The sequence below is a fragment of the Meriones unguiculatus genome, chromosome X (genome assembly GCF_030254825.1).
Source record: "Meriones unguiculatus strain TT.TT164.6M chromosome X, Bangor_MerUng_6.1, whole genome shotgun sequence".
Taxonomy (NCBI): Eukaryota; Metazoa; Chordata; class Mammalia; order Rodentia; family Muridae; genus Meriones; species Meriones unguiculatus.
Window position 1 is genome coordinate 41,881,830 of NC_083369.1, and position 20,145 is coordinate 41,901,974.

Consider the following 20,145-nt stretch of genomic DNA (forward strand, 5'->3'; position numbering starts at 1 on the left):
TGGTGTGTGTATGTGTTTCTTTCATGACCTCTTGGGCTCAGAGGCCTTCAGATGGCCTCGTTTTCTCATTTGCTTTCTTTGCTGAACTCTTCCCACTTCTGTATTTCCTAAACAGATCCGTGGCCAACTGCAGTCCCATGGTGTCCAAGCACGGGAGGTCCGGCTGATGCGGAACAAATCCTCAGGTGAGCTTTTGTTCCCAGTGTCTTCCCCTTCTGCTGGCCAGTCCCAGCCTCCAAAACTCCCTCTGCCTCTGCCTTTCCCTTTCTCTTCCCCTCCCTACTCCCCTTCCTGCCACAGCTGGGAATGGGCAGCTTGGGGGTGGTACCCTCTTTTTCCTCCCATCCCCTACTCTCGCAGCTACAGCCTACCACGGAGGTGCTGTCCTGAAGGGGATGCAGCTCTGGGCTGAGCCGACTACTCCCTGGGGGCAAGGCCAGAGCCAGGCTCTGGAAAACCTCTTCTTTGGGACTCTGAGTATCTGAGGTGGTGACCCTTCCCAGGACATATGTTTTCTTCTCCTTCCTCTGCCCCTTGGTCTCCTCCACATCACTCTCACAACAGCCTCTAACCAAAAGTAGGTCTGGAACGGACCCACCTATATGTCTCAAGAAGGGAGTTAGGGATGGCTTTCATTGAAAGTATATCCTAAGGAGCAGCTAGAACTTTCTAGCCACACCTCCCTCTTGCAGGCTGCTTGGAGCTGGCCTGAGGTTTTAGCAGGGTGGGGGTAGTTATCTCTGCAGGACCACTACCCACGCTCCACAAAGGCAGGCACAGTGGGGCCTCACTCTGCCTGGACTTCTCTTTCAATCTCAGTCTCTCTCCTCCTTCCACCTCCTCCGTCTCTCCATCCTCCCTTGCCTGCTCCCCTATACTATCCCATCTTCCCATGAATCCTGATGGCAATTCTTCTGGAGATCAAGCATGCCCTTCCAGACCCACCTCATCCAAAACCTCCTTCCATAGCTACCTCTGAAGGGGTTACTTCCTCAGAACCTTAAGCCCCAAGCCCCTTCTCAGCCCTGTCCAGGTATAGAGTCTATCTCGGTGACATGTAGGTCTTGCTCTGCTTTACTCCAGCTATATCACTCACTGACAGAATCTGTGTTTCTTTTCCTAAGGAGGCATCCCAGTTATTGCCTCTCAGTTGCTTTGGACATTTCTCGTAGGCACCTGCTGATTCTTACCTGTAACGTCCTCTTGGCCATCTCCAGCCACCATCTGCCTATTTAGGAGAACCTTGGCTGTCAGTGGCTATAGTCTCCCCATGGTGGCACTGAAGTGGCTCCCTAGCAATTATTCTCCCCTTCTCCTACACCAAGGTTAAGCTGAGATTGTGCCCCTAACCACCCTTGGTTTCCTCTGTGCTGGCTGGGAACCCACAGTAGCCTCACAGACCAACTTAGCCTGGCTTCTCTTTTGCTCTTTTGATTAAATACCTATTCTAGGACTCCTTCTGGCCTTGTTCTAGGCTTGCCCATGAGTTATTTGCTCTAGCCTATGTATAGCCAAAGCAGCCTCCTCTTCTAGAGACAGATCTCTCCTTATATACATTCCCTCTCAGTTCTCTGTCACCCCAAGTTGGCTAGGCAAGATTGCCTGAGCCCCATCTCACTGCACAGTTGGGATATATGTCTCCTATCCTTATCTGACTCTCCTACTTTTATTTTCTCCACTCCCCCTTTTCCCTCTTTCCTGCCCTTCCCAACCATCTACCTTGACTCCTGCCTTCCCTGTTCTTTCTCTCTGATCACTTTTTCTCTTCTTCTCTCCTCTCCCCATTTCCCTCTCTGCCCCTGGTCCTCTCCCCTCGGGTTCTGCCCCCGGGAACGCCGTGTGTCCAAAGCTGTTGACTAACCCACTGCGTCTGTATCTGAATGCTGTCTCCAGGTCAGAGCCGGGGCTTCGCCTTCGTCGAGTTTAGTCACTTGCAGGACGCTACACGATGGATGGAAGCCAATCAGGTTGCTTTGCCGCACTTGAACCCCCCTCCCCAAACAAATATTACTTTATAATCGAGCGCTCCCCATCGCCTGAATCTTATGGACACAGTTCCCTGCCCTGTGGCCCTGTGTCCCATACCCCTGCCCCCTTTTTCCCCCCTCCTGACCCCCACTATTTCCTCTTCCCATCTCTCACTACCCACTGGGCTTCCCATCTGGGGCCCACTCTCAGCACCGTCCCCTGGCCCCTTCCTACTGCCAGGCACTAGCGCTCCCTCACCTCTCCTGGCTGAGCTTTCAGAGAAAGAGCTACCAGGATGGGTTCCTTTCCTTAGTTTCCCACACCCAAGCAAGACCCTTCTGCAGAGCCAGAACTTGGTTGTGCTCTCAGGACCACTGGAAGTACTGCCATTGGGGGAACGTAGATGTTGGCACATAAACTAGCAAGACTTGTTTTGCCAGCTATCTCCTACATGTAAATTTCACCCTCTGAGTTCCATGCAGAGGGACAACACTGCTTTTGGTTGAAAGTTCCAGTCAAGTGTGATAGTGTTATTGACACCCTGGGCTCAACTCACCAGTCCCTCCCATTCACAGCACCCTCCCCACCCTCAGGAGGCCCCACCTCTACCTTCTGAGTAAGGAATTATGCTCTGTAGGCAACAGAGGGAGCAGGCTCCCCTAGCCTGGCATTGGATCCCAACGCAGATCCCAACTCAGCTGCATTGGGACCTTCCAAGACTCAAGAGTCTAACCTGGCTACCTAGCCCTGTCCTGTCACTGGTGTAGAGCATTGCAGAGAAGTGTCAGGGGAGGAAGGGGCAGCTGTGGTAAAGTGGAGGGTCCTGATAGGCAGTTTGTGGCCGGCTCTGTGGGTAGGGTCAATAGGCTAGTGCGGTGGGCCCAGGACCTGGCCAACCTTGGGAAGGTGGCCTCATGGCGGGAAACCTCCATCTGTTAAATTGGCTTTCTTTTTTCCCCCTCTCCAGCATTAGCGCTCGTGCGCTCTTTCTCTTTTTCTTTCCCCTCCTCTCTCTTCCCTGCCCATCTCCCCTCATTCCCAGTATAGCCTATGTAGTGCTGGCCCTGGATGTGGCCTAGCACTGACTGTCAGGGCCAAGTTGGGGGAGTACTCCAAAATTGGCAGTCGTTGGTCAACAAAGCATTATGTGCCTGATAGGGTGTGTGTGTGTGTGTGTGTGTGTGTGTACGTGTGTGTGTGTACGCAAATGCGTGCTTGAGTATGTGTGTGTATGTATGTGTGTAAGCAACAAGCAGCTGCGCCCTGAGAGCTGTGGTGCTTTCTGTCCCTCCCTCCCTCCGTTCCATCTTCCCTCCATCAGTTCTCCAAACTCCCTTCAATCCCTGTCCCTCATCCATCCAGCTGAAGGGCTCGCTCACTCTTTTCTCCTTTGCTGAAATGGTGTGTGGGGCACTGCTACCAAGGCCTTACTGTTCTCTGCTTTTTCCCACAGCACTCCCTCAACATCCTGGGCCAGAAGGTATCCATGCATTACAGTGACCCCAAGCCCAAGATCAATGAGGACTGGCTGTGTAATAAGGTACAGGGGTGGATGGGCAGCTTGTGCTGGGGAGAAAATTGGCTCCAGCAGCACCTTACTCTCTCTCAGAGCCTATGAGAAAAAGTGTGGTCTCAGGGACAGGCTGTGCAGCCTCAGTGAGCATGGCCATCATCAAACACAGCCTTGCCTAAAGGTCTAGTAGACTTAAAAGAAATAATAACACGGATGAATAATCACTGACAATATAAGCCTACTTTGTGTAGAAGCTAATCAGGTTGCTTTGCTGCACCTGTCTTCAAAGCCAGGCTGCTTGCAGACTATCTCATGTCTGCTTTGATGGTGGTCAAGGTGTGTATCCTATCTCTACATCACTTTCCTCGTCTTTAAGAGGTGAGTGAGCAACTGATTAAGTTGTTGAAAGAATGAAACTGTTGATGGGAGAATAACACAAAAATGCTTCTGGCCCATATTCAACTCTGTAATTGCCTGTTGTTACCTTTGAAAGGAGGCACAGAGTGTTCTGAGGGTAACTCAACCTTGATACAGCCATGCCAATATTAAGCCTCAAAGGTCCACCCTATAGGTTGTGTGATCACTGCCATATTCCCTGGGAGGAAGGTGAAGCTCAGAGAAGTGGAACCATGTATGAGCCTTTAGCCCACATAGCCACCTCCTGTTCCCCAGGTGGCCTTAGGTCTTCCCTGAGATCTTCCCAGTTTTACATCTCCCAGTACCATCTGTAGTCCTGAAATGTAAGGAAGGCTGAGACCTAATAGAAGACCCTGTCTTTTCCCTGAGAAGGAGTCTGGTTAGTGAGAGAATAGTATCTGTCATCTTTGTATAGGTACTCAGCCTCTCTGGAAAGAAGGACAAAATGATAATGGCACTTCATCTTTTGCATATTTTCCTTGAAACCAGCGTTCCTTGTGTTTTTCCCCTCCTTTTTTGTCCTACATGTCTTTCGGTTACCAGATCCTGTCACTTCCATCTCAGAATAGCCACATTCCTTCCTTTGCTAGTCTCACAGTTTATACCAATTCCTAAATCCTCCCATCCAGTTCACACAGAGACCTGTTTGTTTTATTAGTGTCATCCCTCTTTCTCTAGCCTCACTTGTGATGTTGCAGCTGAAACTCAGCTCTGACTATGCCCTACCTGCCCTGCCTAACACTCTAATAATATCTAGTTTTAGCAAGAAGACCCTCTTTTAACTGTCATCATCTTCCCATGCCAGCCTTGGCTTTTGTCTCTGCATGCCCTCTTTTACCAGCTGTAGAAAGTCTCTTAGTCCCTCCCAGCAAAACTTAACCTCTGAGTTTCCCAGATCTAACATCCCTGCTTCTGTGTATATCCCAGCTCAGTGAGCTGTGGCCCTCTCAGCCCATTCTCTGTCCCTTAGTCTTGTCAACGCAGTGTAAGCAGAGTGTCCTGATCACATGGCATTGGGCTTGACACAGGAGCACTGCTTAGAAACTGACTGGAACAGGAATAGAATATGATGGAAGCTAGACAAGGTCTCTGGTGGCTGGAATGTCCAAGAAAAAATGTAAAAACAGCAGAATTTAATCTAGTTGTAGCAATAACGAAGAGAATGGATCTGACTAAAAGCTGCTGACTTCCAGTAGGAAATAGTGAAGGTTTCTGTTAATTAAGCAAGTATCAGGAAGAAGGGATAAAATCCTGAGAGTTGATAGTCCCAAGAATTTGGGGAGAGGAAGCAACTGCTATAACTTGTGATAGTTGCTGATTGCTGAAGTAAGAGGGCTGGTGCTGGGAACAAATTGTCAGAGAAGATTAACAGAAAGTTCCAGAAGACTCCTGTCACCCCTGACCCTGAAAACTCCCTTCCTGGGGATTATGTTGTTCTGTGGGTCCACATTTGGAAGATATCATGGAAAGTCCTGACCACCTGGCCTATGCCTCACAGTGTGGTGTCCAGAACTTCAAACGCCGAGAGAAGTGCTTCAAATGTGGTGTGCCCAAATCAGGTGAGCTGTGTTAACTGGGAGTGGCAAGAAGCATGAATGACCAGTGTGTATGTGGTTGGTAAGGGTTGGGGAGTATGACCAGCGATGGAGCTTCCACCTTTGTCATCAGCCTACCTTCCACAATCCCTGACAGAGGCAGAGCAGAAGCTGCCCCTTGGCACTCGACTGGATCAGCAGGCACTGCCTCTGGGTGGCCGGGAGCTAAGCCAGGGCCTACTCCCACTGCCGCAGCCCTACCAGGCCCAGGGAGTGCTGACCTCCCAAGCCCTGTCACAGGGCTCAGAGCCAAGCTCCGAGAACGCCAATGACAGTGAGTCAGTCATTCTTTTCCCCCTTCCTCTATGCTTTAAGGCCTCTGGTCTAGGACCTCTCAGGGCAGAGAAAAGAATTTGATACATCTTGAGGGCGGGTGTTTCTACTTGGTATGGGGATAAACATATGTAGAGAGCAAAGGGAGTATGACAGAGTTCCTGATAGATAAGAGACAAAGCTGGCACCTGGACTGACAGGCAGAGTTTATTCAGGAGGAAGAGGTAAGAGGAAGAGGAAGGTACATGAGCAAGACAACAGGGAGCAATGAGGATCCACAAGTGCCCCCCCCCAGCAGACTGTCAGAGGTGCTTCCTAACACTGGGCCCTTTCCCACAGCCATTATTTTGCGCAACCTGAACCCGCACAGCACCATGGACTCTATCCTGGGGGCCCTAGCACCTTATGCGGTGCTGTCCTCTTCCAATGTGCGTGTTATCAAGGACAAGCAGACCCAGCTGAACCGAGGCTTCGCCTTCATCCAGCTCTCCACCATCGTGGTGAGGGCGGCATAGGGGGGGGCCGGGCAGCCACAGTCCCGGCCCCCAGGGTAGGGAGGAGGGACCTTTACCCCACCCTCACCGCGGTCCAAATCTGGAAATGGGGCAATGGAGCCGGGGGGCCTCCCCGGGCCTGACCCTTGGGTCCCTGCCACCCCTTCACCCATAGGAGGCAGCCCAGCTGCTGCAGATCCTGCAAGCCCTGCACCCTCCGCTCACCATCGATGGCAAGACCATCAACGTGGAGTTTGCCAAGGGTTCTAAGAGGTCAGAGCCCCACCTAAGCCCTCTCACAGGTTGTACCCCTGCCCCATGCACCTTGGGGCTCCCTGTTTCATTTCCAGTTTCTACTATCCTCCCCAGGGATATGGCCTCCAATGAAGGCAGTCGCATCAATGCTGCCTCTGTGGCCAGTACTGCCATTGCTGCTGCCCAGTGGGCAATCTCACAGGTACTTTATCTCCTCTGTCCCCATCACCCTGGCACCTGACTTTCTTAACCCTTCTGTACTCTCTGCAAACAACAAAGTTGGCTTGTTATCAAAACATTATGCCCTGTTATATAACAAGTGTTGTGGGCCTTCCATTTTGCTCCTGCCTTTCTAGGTAGTTATCCGTTCCTACTCCATCCTTTCTATCCTTCCCAGTTACCTTTTGGACTTAAGATTTTTCTTTTACTTTATTTTTATGTGTATGAGTGTTTTGCCCATACCTATGTATGTGTACCATATGTGTGCCTGGTGCCCTCATAGGTCAGAAGAGGGTATCTGATCCTCTGCATGTAGAATTTTGAATGCTTTTGAACAACCATGTGGGTGCTGGGAACCGAACCTGGGTCCTTCACAAGAGCAGCAAGTGCTCTTATCTGCTAAGCTATCTTTCCGTCCTTATCTCTTGTATTTTTCTTGACAGCACTCTTTGGGTTGGTTCTCTATGCTGTTGGGTAGAACTTTTTTAAATTGTCCTGGATTAATATAATGTGTTACATATTCTTCAAGTGTGTGTGTGTGTGTGTGTGTGTGTGTGTGTGTGTGTGTGTGTGTTTTGCATGCATATGTGTATAAGGCATTGTTTAAGTATGAATAAAAAGGAATTTATAAATATCTTTTTTAAAAATATATGGAAGCTGGGTGTGGTCGTAAATGCCTATAACCCCAGTTCTTATGAGATAGAGGCAAGAGTTAGGCCCTGTCTTAAAAACCAAAAAGAAAGGAAAGTAAAAAAAAAAAAAATGGTAGAAGAGAATAAAGACTAGGAGGATAGCAAGATATGATGATGTTTGCCTATAATCCTAGCACCGAGGTGGGTTATGACTTTGTGGCAAAGTCAATGGGATTGCCAGTTCTAGGCCAGCATGGTAGTTCTAGGAGTGTGGCAGAAAAGAGGGGGGGAAAGGCAAGAGATTTGTCTAAGGAGCAATACATGTATTTCATCAGTGTTAGTCCAGGGGGTATTTGGGCATGTATCCTTTTTCTAGTCTCTTTTTCTCCATTGTTCTCTTGTGATCCCTTGCTTTTTACTTAAGACTACATGCTTTTCTGTCAAGTACAAATCCTAACTCCACATATAGATCAGTTGCTTCTGTAGATCTCTTCCCTTATGTCCTCTCCTGATCTAATGCTCTCCCATCTTCCCTTTAGGCCTCCCAGGGTGGAGAGAGTGCCTGGGCTGCCCCTGAGGAGCCACCAGTTGACTACAGCTACTACCAACAAGATGAAGGCTATGGCAGCAACCAGGGGACAGATTCCCTCTACGCCCATGGCTATCTTAAGAACACCAAGGGCCCTGTCATGACTGGGACCAAAGGGGATCCAGCTGGAGCAGGTGAGCCTCATCCTCTCCTGCTAAGCATAATTGTCAGGCCTAGTTGCCCATGGTCTTATGCTCTCTGACATTCATGGGCATTCTCCATGGTTCTCCTTTCAGGTCCTGAGGCCTCCCTTGAGGCAGGGGCCGACTCTGTGTCACTGCAGGCTTTCTCCCGAGCCCAGCCTGGTGCTGCCCCTGGGCTCTATCAGCAATCAGCTGAGGGGAGTAGTGGCCAGGGCACTGCTGCCAACAGCCAGGTGAGAATGATATTGATACTCTGGGGAGGCTGGTGGGCTGGCATGGTGAATCGTAAGTGGATAGTATTAACAGACACTGAGTCCTTTTCCCTTATGTGACCCATGAATAGTCATATACCATCATGTCACCTGCTGTGCTCAAGTCTGAGCTCCAGAGCCCTACTCATCCTAGCTCTGCCTTACCACCGGCTACCAGTCCCACTGCTCCAGACTCCTACAGCCAGTACCGTGAGTATTCATAGCCTGTGGGTAAGGTTATATGGACTTCTCTAAGCAGAGAGGAATTCTTGACAACCTTGCCTTTCCTCCTTGCAGCTGTTCCTGATGTTTCTACTTACCAATATGATGAGACATCTGGCTACTACTATGACCCCCAGACTGGTCTATACTATGACCCCAACTCTCAGGTAGGTAACAGGGTGGCCTAGGGAAAGCTGGAGTGTGGTTTTTTGACATTTAGCTCTAGATGTCCTCCCTCATGTCCCTTCTTCCCATTCTCTCCCTCAGTATTATTACAATGCTCAGAGTCAACAGTACCTATATTGGGATGGGGAGCGGCGGACCTACATACCTGCCTTGGAGCAGTCTGCTGATGGACATAAGGACTCAGGGGCATCATCGAAGGAGGGAAAAGAGAAGAAAGAGAAGCATAAGACGAAGACAGCCCAACAGGTGAACCTCCAGCCATCATCTGGATGTTTGGAGTCTATGTTCTGTCACTTCTTGCCCTCTCCTGCTATGAGAAGTGGGGTGATGGGTGAGCATGGACAGAGATAGTAACTGCTTCAGATAGACAGTACTCTGGAACCAGATCTATTTTTTTTAGTACCAGCAGCAGGGCCACCTACCACTATGAAGTAACTTGTCCTATCTGAGTGAGCTCTGACAGCTTTTTGTCCCACAAAGGGAACCTTCATGCTGCTGGTGGATGTATATTGATCCCAGAGAAATTCTCATAGGCCCATAAGGAGTTGAATAGGAGAAGAAACACTGCAGCGTTTTCTAGTAGAGAGAAGGTAGAGGGAACTTCAGAGAAAAGGTATGACATTGAGGCACAGTGCTTAGAAATAAGAAATAAATATTTTCTCAGCAACCTGAGGAATTCTGAAAATGGTTCATGCCCTGGGAAAAATGCCAAACAGTAAATGTGACATGATGTCTGTCACATGCCTTAGTTAGGTTACTGTTGTGATAAGCACTGACCAAAAGCAATGTGGGCATGAAAGGTTTTATTTATTTCATCATGAACGGAAGTGAAGGCAGGAACCTAGAGGCAAAAGCTGATGCATAGACCATGGAGGAGTACTGCTTACTGGCTTTCTATGGCTTGCTCAGCCTGCTTTCTTGGTACAACTCAAGACTACTTGCCTAGGGGAGGAAACTGCCCACAGTGAGCTGGCCCCTCCCACATCGATAAGTAACCAAGAAAATGCCCCGTACACTTACTAACATGCCAATCTGTAACATGCCAACCTATTGGAGGCAATTTCTCAATTGAGAGTCCTTCCCAGATGTGCCTAGATTTGTATTATGTTGACAAAAAACAACCAGGACATCACACACAAGGCTGGGGGTATGGCTCAGTAGAAGAATTCTTGTCTAGTATCTTGCAAGGCCCAGTACCCTTTCCCCTAGTACACAAGTACTACATTTAAATGTACTTTCTACATTTAAAAAGATAAAAATGAAAGGATAAATAGTAATAGACGTGCCAGTCAGAAGTTGAAGTTTGCAACCAGGGGGTGTCTTGAAAAGGATCCCTAGCCAAAATAGAATAGGATCTCATGCCACAGCCACTGTCCTTCTGACATACTTGCTCTGCCTCCCAGATGTATCTGCCTTCTTTGCCCAGACTACTTCTGCTGCCTTTGCATTTGTGCCTTTGCAAACCACATGGAGTAGATGGGAGGCAAGGAATATTTGGGGATGGGACCAGTAGAGGGGAGTTAATTTTTAATGGGATAGTTTGGAGGAAGTGGAGATATTTGAGCTTGTTTTATAGTTTGTAAAGGACTGTTCTACAAGGGTGAGTCCTAAACGTTGTAGCCCAGAAGCTAGGTACACACAGGCTTTTATAGTAGCTCCGATTAGAAAGGTATAGATTTGAGGCTATGGAGCAGAAAGGACTGCTGCTGCAAGAGCCATGGGTAAGAGAATAGAGCCCCAAGTTTGAGGAATTCATGGAACTTTAACCTTCACCTTTAACCCCTAGATTGCCAAGGACATGGAGCGGTGGGCCCGCAGTCTCAACAAGCAAAAAGAAAACTTCAAAAACAGCTTCCAGCCTATTAGTGCTCTACGAGATGATGAACGGCGGGAGTCTGCAACTGCAGATGCAGGCTATGCCATCCTTGAGAAAAAGGTGTGTTGTGACTGTCCATCACCCCATGTTCAATCTCATCACTTTTTAGGATCCTCTGTGAAGCCCTGAATTTCTGTGTCTTTTACCTCAGGGAGCGCTAGCTGAAAGACAACATACCAGCATGGATCTCCCAAAGTTGGCCAGTGATGACCGTCCAGTGAGTTTCAGGGCAAAAAGGGGTAGGGGTCCCTGATCTCAGCAAGTTTGACTGACTATTCTTCCTCACCTTCTACAGAGCCCACCTCGAGGACTGGTGGCAGCCTATAGTGGGGAGAGTGACAGTGAGGAGGAGCAGGAGCGAGGGGGTCCAGAGCGGGAAGAAAAGCTCACAGATTGGCAGAAACTAGCCTGTCTGCTCTGCCGCCGCCAGTTTCCCAGCAAGGAGGCACTCATCCGGCACCAGCAGCTCTCTGGGCTCCACAAGGTGATTAAGCAGAGAGTTGGCAGGATATCCTATGTCAAGCCTATCCCAGCCCAATTGCTTTACTCTATCATTATCCCCTTTGCAGCAAAACCTTGAGATTCATCGGCGAGCCCATTTGTCAGAAAATGAATTGGAAGCACTAGAAAAGAATGATATGGAGGTGAGGTGTGACCAACTCTTAGGTTCTATCCCATATGCCCCTTCAAGTCCCTGTCCCTCCAGGCAGTGAGACTTAAAGTTCCTTAGCCAAGTACAGCCTGACAGCCATCATGGTCCTATTGCTGTGAGGCTTCTTCCCAGGTCCCATTCTATCATGTCCTGACCCTCAGGACCTAGGACCAGGCCATACAGAGAGACATACATGGCCCCCACCTCATCCATGCTTATGTTTGCTGAAAATAACAGCCAATTCCAATATCCTCACATGTACAAATTTGTAGCAAATGAAGTACCGAGACCGTGCAGCTGAACGCAGGGAGAAGTATGGTATCCCCGAGCCACCAGAACCCAAAAGGAGGAAGTACGGTGGCATATCTACAGCCTCTGTGTGAGTACAGGGCCAGGTACAAGGTGAGACAGAGTCTGGTACTGGCACACCACTAACACTATACATGGTCCCTTGCAGAGACTTTGAACAGCCCACACGGGATGGATTAGGCAGTGACAACATTGGTAGTCGCATGCTCCAGGCCATGGGCTGGAAAGAAGGCAGTGGTCTGGGTCGCAAGAAACAGGGCATTGTGACGCCCATTGAGGTGAGTCTCTATGAGCCACTTGGCCCCAACAATCCCAGTGCAACTCTACCAGCCTGACAAAACCTGCCTCCCTTACACAGGCCCAAACACGGGTTCGAGGTTCTGGCCTGGGCGCCCGGGGCAGTTCCTATGGGGTTACATCAACAGAATCCTACAAGGAGACACTGCACAAGACAATGGTGACCCGCTTCAATGAAGCCCAGTGAACAACTTTGAAAGCAGTTTCTACAGACATGGGCTGTCCATCCAGGGACAGAGAAGATGAGGTGTTGGAGTGGTCTGAGGGAGGCTCTTCTATATACCAGCCTACTCCCTAACCAGAGAAGCCCCTCACCAAATTAGACTTGGAGTTGGTGACTTTTGCTGGGAAATTGGGCTCAAATCATGTTTCTTTTGTAATAAAATCTAAAACGCCTGCATCTTCCATTTCTACTTCTTCATACCCAGCATGGTCTGTTACTACACAGGCACAGAATGCATAGATAGCTATTAGGCAAAACTGAATGGCAATGGTGGCTATAAATAAATACTTGAGCCAGAAACCCAACTAGCAAGATTCTAGCCATGGCCCATCTTTTATCAGAGACCAGAAGTTTGTGACTCAGAACCTGGACTGGGAATTCCCAGTTCCCTGTCCTCACTCAACCCTAACCTGCTCTTAGCCTATGGTCCTTAGACTATAGGGACCATTCTGGGCTGGAGACAGTGCTCTCAGGCATCTCTATGTAGAACACAGCAAGTGCTTAAACCCTGGTTGTCCCTATACCCTTCACATATTGATGACCCCAAAGAGGTACAGGAAGCTTGGTCTGTAGGTCCCCAGCCTAAGGATGTCTTCATGAGCACCCTTGTTTCCTTCATCCACATGTGTAAACACTGCCTCACTCTGGTTTACCACCTGTGACTCCCAGGTTATACTTAATGCCACTGGCAGGGATTACCAGAATCCCCAGAGAACTCACATGTCTCAATGGCTGTAGGGTAAAATGGTATGGCAAACTAACTTCATATGAAGTTAAAGATGCATGTGCCTGGTGACCTAACAATTGCATTCTTCGGTATTTAGTTAACACAAATGAAAATACATCGACAAAAGGCTTATATGCATATTTGTACCAGTTGAATTGGTAATAGCCCCAAACTGGGAATAGTCCAAAAGTCCAACGAAACAAAAGCTTTATGTTTTGTAGAATGAAATACACAAAAAGGTAGAAAATGCTGATAAATGTATCAAATGAACCTCACCAACACCACTAGGTAAAAAGTCAGACACAAAGTTACATACTAGATGATTCCATTAATTTGGAAGTCCAAGCAATTTGACAGTGGTTGGCAGAACAGGGCTGAGGTGGGGATGGCATTTATTACACGTAGATTACACAATAAGTTAGGAAAATACCACAAAAACAAAAAGAAGGAGGAAACACAATGTCCCTTATTTATCTGCAAGGCATTGTTTTGGGAATGTTATTGCTCTTCACCACCTGAACCAAAATGGCAGGATTCCCACCTTAAGTTTTGTTTTATTTTGAGACAGGTCTCTCAACCAGGCTGGCTTCAAATTGAATATTTTCAAGGTTGGGTTTAAACTGATCCTTCTGCTTCTACCTCCTAAGTGCTGAGATTACGATATGTGACACCATGCCGAACTCAAGTTCCTTATACAAAAATACGAGATTTATATAGAACCTGTGTACACTTAAAATCATCTATGGATCATTTGTAGTATCTGATACAATACATACATTCTGTAAGTTATTACACAGTATTAGGGAATGAAGAAGGAAAAGTACGTATAAAAGGCAGGTGTAATTTCTTATTTATTCATTTATTTACTGGTGCTAGGGACAACCCAGGGCCTTCCTTGATACTCTAAGCCCTCCCTAAACATTTTCTGTCATGGTTGAATCTGTGTGTGAACTCATGAATGTGGAACACCCCATATGAGCCTCCAGGAAGGTGCTGGGAACCAAGCCTCAGTTCTCTTTCAGAGCACCTTGTGCTCTTTACAGAGCCATCTTTCCAGCCTCCTAAATGTACTTAATACCTAGGAAAACTAGTAACTTTACTGGAGAGAAACCTGACAGGTTCCGTCTTTATGGTGTATTAGGATTCTGTTTCCCATAAAGACTGGCTGAGAAAGAGACAGCCATCACCTGGTTGAGTCCCTTATCCAAGTCAGGTGACATTAGACAAACCCAAATAGGAATGAATTGTAAAAAGGCCTATAATCTTCAAAAGCATTAAGGTCAGGAACACCAAAGGAAGACTGAAGGAAACGTGCTGTCTGAGCATTCTAGCAGTGCTCCCATAGGGAGGTCTGTCCCGGCTGCCCCATGTAAAATTCCCAAGCCTCCCCTTCCATGTTCCATGTGTTCCCTTGTGTTACTTTCCACACTATGTACAATCATATGAAATATTTTCCGTATCTGTTATTTGTTGCTTGAATTGAAACAAAAGCACCATGATGGAAGGGACTTCTGTCAGTTTTGCTTCTTACTATATCTCTACTAGCTAGAACAGGCTTTGACACATAACAGACCTTGGAGGCAGGAGTAAATGCACGAAGCACAATTTTCTGAATCTCTCAGGAACCTGTTATTTGTGTCTGTGGTGTTTGAGGTTGAACCCATGCTATGCAAGTCTCTCTTCCCCCTCTCTCACTCCTCTTCTGGTTTTTTGAGACAGGTTTCTCTGTGTAGCTGTGGCTTCCTGGAGCTCCCACTGTAGACCAGGCTGTCCTCAAACTCGCAGAGATCCACCTGCCTCTGCCTCCCACATGCTAGGAGTAAAGGCATGTGCCACCACTGCCTGCTAGGCAAGTGTTCTTACCACTAAGCTACACTGCCACCCCTGAGACTCCATTTTGAATAAAACTTTAGTCAAACATGGTGGCATAAGCCTGTAGTCCCAGATACTTGGACAGGAGATTCCAGAAGGTTGGTATGAGCCAGAGGATTACTTGAGCCCAAAAGTCTAAGGCTAGCCTTAGCAACATAGGAAGGCAAAGACTACATTTGGAGAAGGGAGGGAAGGAAGGTTCTGGGTTATGCTTCAATTATGCAATATGGCTGTATATACACCATACGCTATATCCGTAATGCACCCCATTGGTAAAAGTGAAGACAATTAAAAAGTCATGCATAGTTTTAGCTGCCACATACTCAGATCTTCAGTTCACAGCTCTGGTGTAGACTTCACCCTCTGAATTCAATATTCATTCTTCAACCCTTCTCATTTTTCCTCCTTTTTTAAATTTTAAATTGGATCTCATGAAACCTGGGATAGCCTATAACTCTCTATGTTACCAAGGTTGGCCTCAAATTCCTGATTCTCCTATCTCCAACTCCTAAGTATTAAAATTGTGTGCATTCATTTGTCTGTTTTGAGTCTCACAGTAGCTCAAACAGGAACTCAGCAGTGTAGCTTGTCTCAGACTTGCCAGCAATCCTCCTGTCATAGCCTCCAGAGTCTTGGTGGTCTTCTCTAGAGCAGTATCTCCTTGGGGACCTGTTGTTGGCTATTAATATTTATCATTGATTTACCATTTAGTTAAACAGTGGTTATTCCTAAACCAACTGTATACACAAATCACCACACACTCTAGATTTATTTAATTAACATAGAGCACAGTGCTGGGCAATAGTTACTCCATCCTAAACCTCCAAGCCCGCATAGTTTCCTACCATTCAGAATATCCCCCATTTTATATTTTTAGTCATATCTTAGGTCTGGTTCATCACTCCTGGTGGCTATAACTCCTCTCTCCAAGGTGGTTCCAAGACTCACTCTCCCACTTCCCCCAACACACTTCCTTCTCCTTCCCTCCGGACCAGCATGTATTTTCTCCATTGCATGGCATTGGCTGGTTGTTTAATTGAAAATACAGAGAACAAATGGTGGCTTGTTTACACAAACTTGAGATAGGTGATTCTTAGAATAAACATCACAATGCAATGTTCAGGTAGAAACCAGATAGTGGGGTAGAGAAATCAGAACAAGGGTAAACTGTATACATTCCACAAGAACATTATACCAACAGGTTATCTTGAGTATAGTACAGGTAAAAGCAAACTCTTGGTCCTGCCCCATTCCTGCTCCTAATGGGGTATTTCCAATGCCTGTGGGTGACAATTTCATCCTTCCAGCCACACAGGCCATGAATTTGATGTATCAGCAATGGCTTTATTTTTCATATTCCAAATCTGATTGATCTCTCAGCAAATCTAGCATGTGTAAGTTTGAAATCAGTCCAGAAGGGGACTCCTCCTCTCTGCTTCCACTTTACTGATTTGGACTGCTCTTTTAGCATTACCTCTTGGATTTTTGACAGTTAACTTCCAGTGGTTTTCTTTTTCCCTTTCTTATTAAAAATGGTCTTTCCACACACCCAGACTGTTTTCTCAACTGAGCTGGGGTGTGACACAGTTGAAGGAGTGCTAACCTAGCCTGTATAAGGCCCAACATGGCAATATTTTTTAAATTATTTATACTTTTTATTATTTATTAATTTTATTTTTATTATTTTTGTATTATTCCTGTGCTTAAAATCCGGTTACATCTGGGTGTGGTGGCTCATTCCTATAATCTTAGCCTTTGGTGAGCTAAGGCAGGAGGATTACTGGAAATTCTAGGTCAGCCCCAGCTATCTAAGGCTGTTTCAGGCCAGCCTGACCTATGGTAAGATGCTGTCTTGAAAAATAAAATCCTGTTACCTTTCCTCATTGATAGTATGTATATGTCGATATGTACAAGTGTCCATACCTATGTGTACAAGTTTGGAGGCCAGTTGACATCAGGTACCTTCTGTCATTCTCCACCTTATCTTTAAACTTTATTATTATTATCATCATCATGTGCATGTCACACATATGAAGCGGACAACTCTGGAATTAGAATTGGTTCTTTCAATGTTTTTGTTATGTAGAGTCAAAGGTCAAACTTAGGTCATCAGGTTTGCACAGCAAGCACACCACCTTTACCTGCTGAACCATTTCACCTGTGTCACATTTGTTTAAATTTTTTTTTTTTGAGAGAGGGTTTTTCTGTGTAGAACTTTGCTGTCCTGGACTCACTAGATCAAGCTGGCCTTGAACTCACAGATATCTGCCTACCTCTGCCTCTGCCTCCTGAGTGCTGGAATTAAAGGTGTTTAACACCATGCCCAGGTTATTTTAATTTTTAAGAATTTCATACATGAGTACTGAATTACATCATTTCTACCCTTTTCCCTTCTCCATCTCCCCCCATGACCCCCATATATATTCTACAGAATATATATATATATTCTACAGAATATATATATATTCTACAGAATATATATATATATGAATGATATATATATTAACATACTTATCCTTATATCCAGGTAAGTGTAGCTATCACTCCCCACCAAAGCTTTATTTTTGCAACAGATACCATTACAGGGATCCACAACTGGTCAAAATTCAGAGAAGTGACCATTGGATGCCCAGCCCCAGTAGGTACATCTATAATACAATATATATAGGATATATATATATATATATCCTACTGAGTTCATTTAGTGTTACTTGTAAGGCTGATCACTTGGACAACCTGTCAAGAGGTTATGTCTCAGAAAACTGATTCTCTTAGCAACCACTGATTGTCTGTAACCCCTCCTCCCCACATTGCCATCTCAACTGGTATTGTCATTATGCAATTCTTGTTTAGGAAACCATATTGGGATTTCTTGGATGCAGCTTCTCTGTCATGTCTAGAAGACACTATCTAGCAGTAGGCTTTCTGGTCTTCTGGCTCTTACAATCTTTCTACCCTGTTTTCCTGATTTTCCCTTCTGTGAAGGGGTTGTGTTTTGGGGGGATTCTCTTGATGGCCCCTGACCAAAAATTGGGAAGGTGGTTTCCCTTGCCTGGTGCTGGAGATTTTGTTAAGGCTATGGCTCTAGGGAAGGGGAGGGGGGCATCATCACTTCATGTGGCCCACCTCCATTACAGTATGTAAAGGTATGTATTACATATATATATACACACACATATGTATGTCAGGTAAGCTTATAAAATAGTGTATTTCCCTATGGCTTTTTCAAACACCTTTAGTATTATTTATCTCCCTTTTCCTTCTGTATTTCCCTCCTTTACACACACACCCTTTACTTTTTAGAAAAATTGCTTACTAACTCTGTAACTCACCTGTTACCTAGACTGGCTTGCCAGTGAGCTTCAGATAGCCTCCTGTTTCCAACCTCCCAATACTGCAATTACAGGCCTAGGCCATCATGCCCGTTTTTTTTTTAAGTGTGCTCAGATCCTGATCAAACTCATGTCCTCAAGTTTAAGCAGTACTTTTACCCACTGAGCTTATCTCCCCAGCCCTTCTCCTTGAATCTTAAATGCTAAACATCTCAATCTCATTTATAAGAACGTGGCTGATCTATCCCCAAACCTCATCTAATGCCCCTCCTTCCTCTCCAACTCTAAAAACCATTGTGTTCTTCTCTATATAAAACCGCAACCTATCCTAACAAATTCACCTCACTGTGGTCTATTTTTTTCCATAGCATTTAGCAAATATCATGTACAGTGGTGTATGTACAGAAAGCATATTTGACTATTCCCAAAAATTATACATGATTTCCTATTATCCAGCATTATTGTTATTATTATTCTGAAGTACCAAGAATCAAATCCAGAGCTTGCACAATCTCTCTCTTTCTCTTAATTTTTTGAAACAGTTTCTCTGTATAGCCTTGGATGTCCTGGACTCACTCTGTAGACCAGGCTGGCCTCACAGAAATCCACCTGCCTCTGCCTCCCCAATGGCTGGGATTACAGGTGTGTGCCACCACGCCCAGCATGAGTTTGCACATTCTATGCAAGTATTTCACCACTAAGTACAACACATATTGTCTAGTATTTTTGCTCTAGTTTTACTATGTTTTGATGCCCAAATACCACTAGTCCACACATAAAATACATATACTATAGATAGTATATATATATATATATACAGTATATTTATATATATTTGTATATATATTTGTATATATATATGTATATGTATATATATAGTTTGTATAGTATATATATTTGTATATATATATATGTATATGTATATATATAGTTTGTAGCCTAGGAATCCTTGGCTAAACCATTTAGCTTAAATGAGCAAAGCTGTGCCATTTAGTTTTATGTAAGTTCACGCAGGACATTGCCTAATGACATATATGTAACTATTGTATATAATCATACATCCTTTAACAATACAATAGTTACATATATGCTATGTATACAATGTATAGTCAGTCATACAGTTATATACACAATGCACTAAATATAAGATACATTATATACAAATACATGTAAACTATTTTACATATTAACATTTGCAGCTGAGCATGCCTGTATATAATTCTAGAACTTGGTGAAGTAAACAGGAGAATCAGAAGTTCAAGATCAGCCTGGGCTATACAGCAAGTTCCAAGGCAGCCTAAGTTGCATAAGGGATTCCTGTTAAAAACACTCACACATTTTTATGTTCATATGTAATTTATGAAGTCACGGGCTACTTATTATAATGGATATGTATATGTTTGTTCTTATTTGTTATGTTTACGGGCTGTTTCTCACGATGGAATAGAATATTGTTCCATGAAGGCAAGGAACACCTAGCCCACATCTTCAACTCCACAAACGGGAAAAAGAAAATGAATACTTTTGGCCACTAGAGTCTCAGCCTTCCTGAGCTTATGTTGGTTGTGTCTTCTAACCTAGAGGCACTATCATGTTCCGTTCCCGTTTCCCACCCTCATAGAGTACACAGTTCTAGGAAATAAACGCAGGCTTACATTTTTCCCGTCTTTTAGGGGCTGATGCCCACCACGTGCACCAGGCATTAGCGGGACAAAACTACCACTCCCAGGATGCATTGCGTATGGGGATCGTACCACAACCTGTAGGGGATATATTCTCTTGAAACAGGCACCAGAAGCACAGAAGTAGGCAGAAGCGCCCTTTTATTTGGGTATCTATGGTACACTCCAGACCCGGCCCTCTAAGGCCCCGCGCTTCCGAGCTCCGCGCAAACTCTGGTTCCTTTTGCACGACGGAGGTGGTTTGCTCTTCCGTTGCCCTGTGGCTTCGGCTTATCTCCAGAAGGAAGGCGAGGCTTCCGCCCAGCACTGGGGTGAGCGGGAGCACATTGCCACCAAGCCCCTGGACAGCATTTGGAAGAGGGTGCTTCCTTAATCCCAACTTCGGGCATCTCTAATGGGCAAATTTGGAGGTTGTGGG

General features: G+C 45.8%; 1 protein-coding gene across 5 annotated transcripts in view; it reads left to right on the forward strand.

Annotated features, from left to right (window-relative positions):
- The window catches only part of Rbm10 (RNA binding motif protein 10), a 29,304-nt gene extending 17,013 nt beyond the window's left edge, over positions 1-12,291 (forward strand). For 3 of the 5 annotated variants that reach the window (XM_021626257.2, XM_021626259.2, XM_060375159.1), the window contains 20 exons: positions 116-185; positions 1,894-1,967; positions 3,422-3,508; positions 5,397-5,457; positions 5,591-5,767; positions 6,106-6,266; positions 6,436-6,533; positions 6,630-6,717; positions 7,906-8,089; positions 8,192-8,331; positions 8,442-8,559; positions 8,647-8,738; positions 8,839-9,003; positions 10,544-10,693; positions 10,785-10,850; positions 10,929-11,117; positions 11,203-11,277; positions 11,558-11,664; positions 11,743-11,872; positions 11,953-12,291. In XM_021626257.2, coding sequence (XP_021481932.1) covers positions 116-185; positions 1,894-1,967; positions 3,422-3,508; positions 5,397-5,457; positions 5,591-5,767; positions 6,106-6,266; positions 6,436-6,533; positions 6,630-6,717; positions 7,906-8,089; positions 8,192-8,331; positions 8,442-8,559; positions 8,647-8,738; positions 8,839-9,003; positions 10,544-10,693; positions 10,785-10,850; positions 10,929-11,117; positions 11,203-11,277; positions 11,558-11,664; positions 11,743-11,872; positions 11,953-12,078 — 2,358 coding nt within the window. In that variant the 3' untranslated portion in view covers positions 12,079-12,291. The remainder of the gene's footprint in view (positions 1-115; positions 186-1,893; positions 1,968-3,421; positions 3,509-5,396; positions 5,458-5,590; positions 5,768-6,105; positions 6,267-6,435; positions 6,534-6,629; positions 6,718-7,905; positions 8,090-8,191; positions 8,332-8,441; positions 8,560-8,646; positions 8,739-8,838; positions 9,004-10,543; positions 10,694-10,784; positions 10,851-10,928; positions 11,118-11,202; positions 11,278-11,557; positions 11,665-11,742; positions 11,873-11,952) is intronic. The other 2 variants (XM_021626258.2, XM_021626260.2) reach the window with 1 other exon arrangement.
- Positions 12,292-20,145: the final 7,854 nt, after the last annotated feature.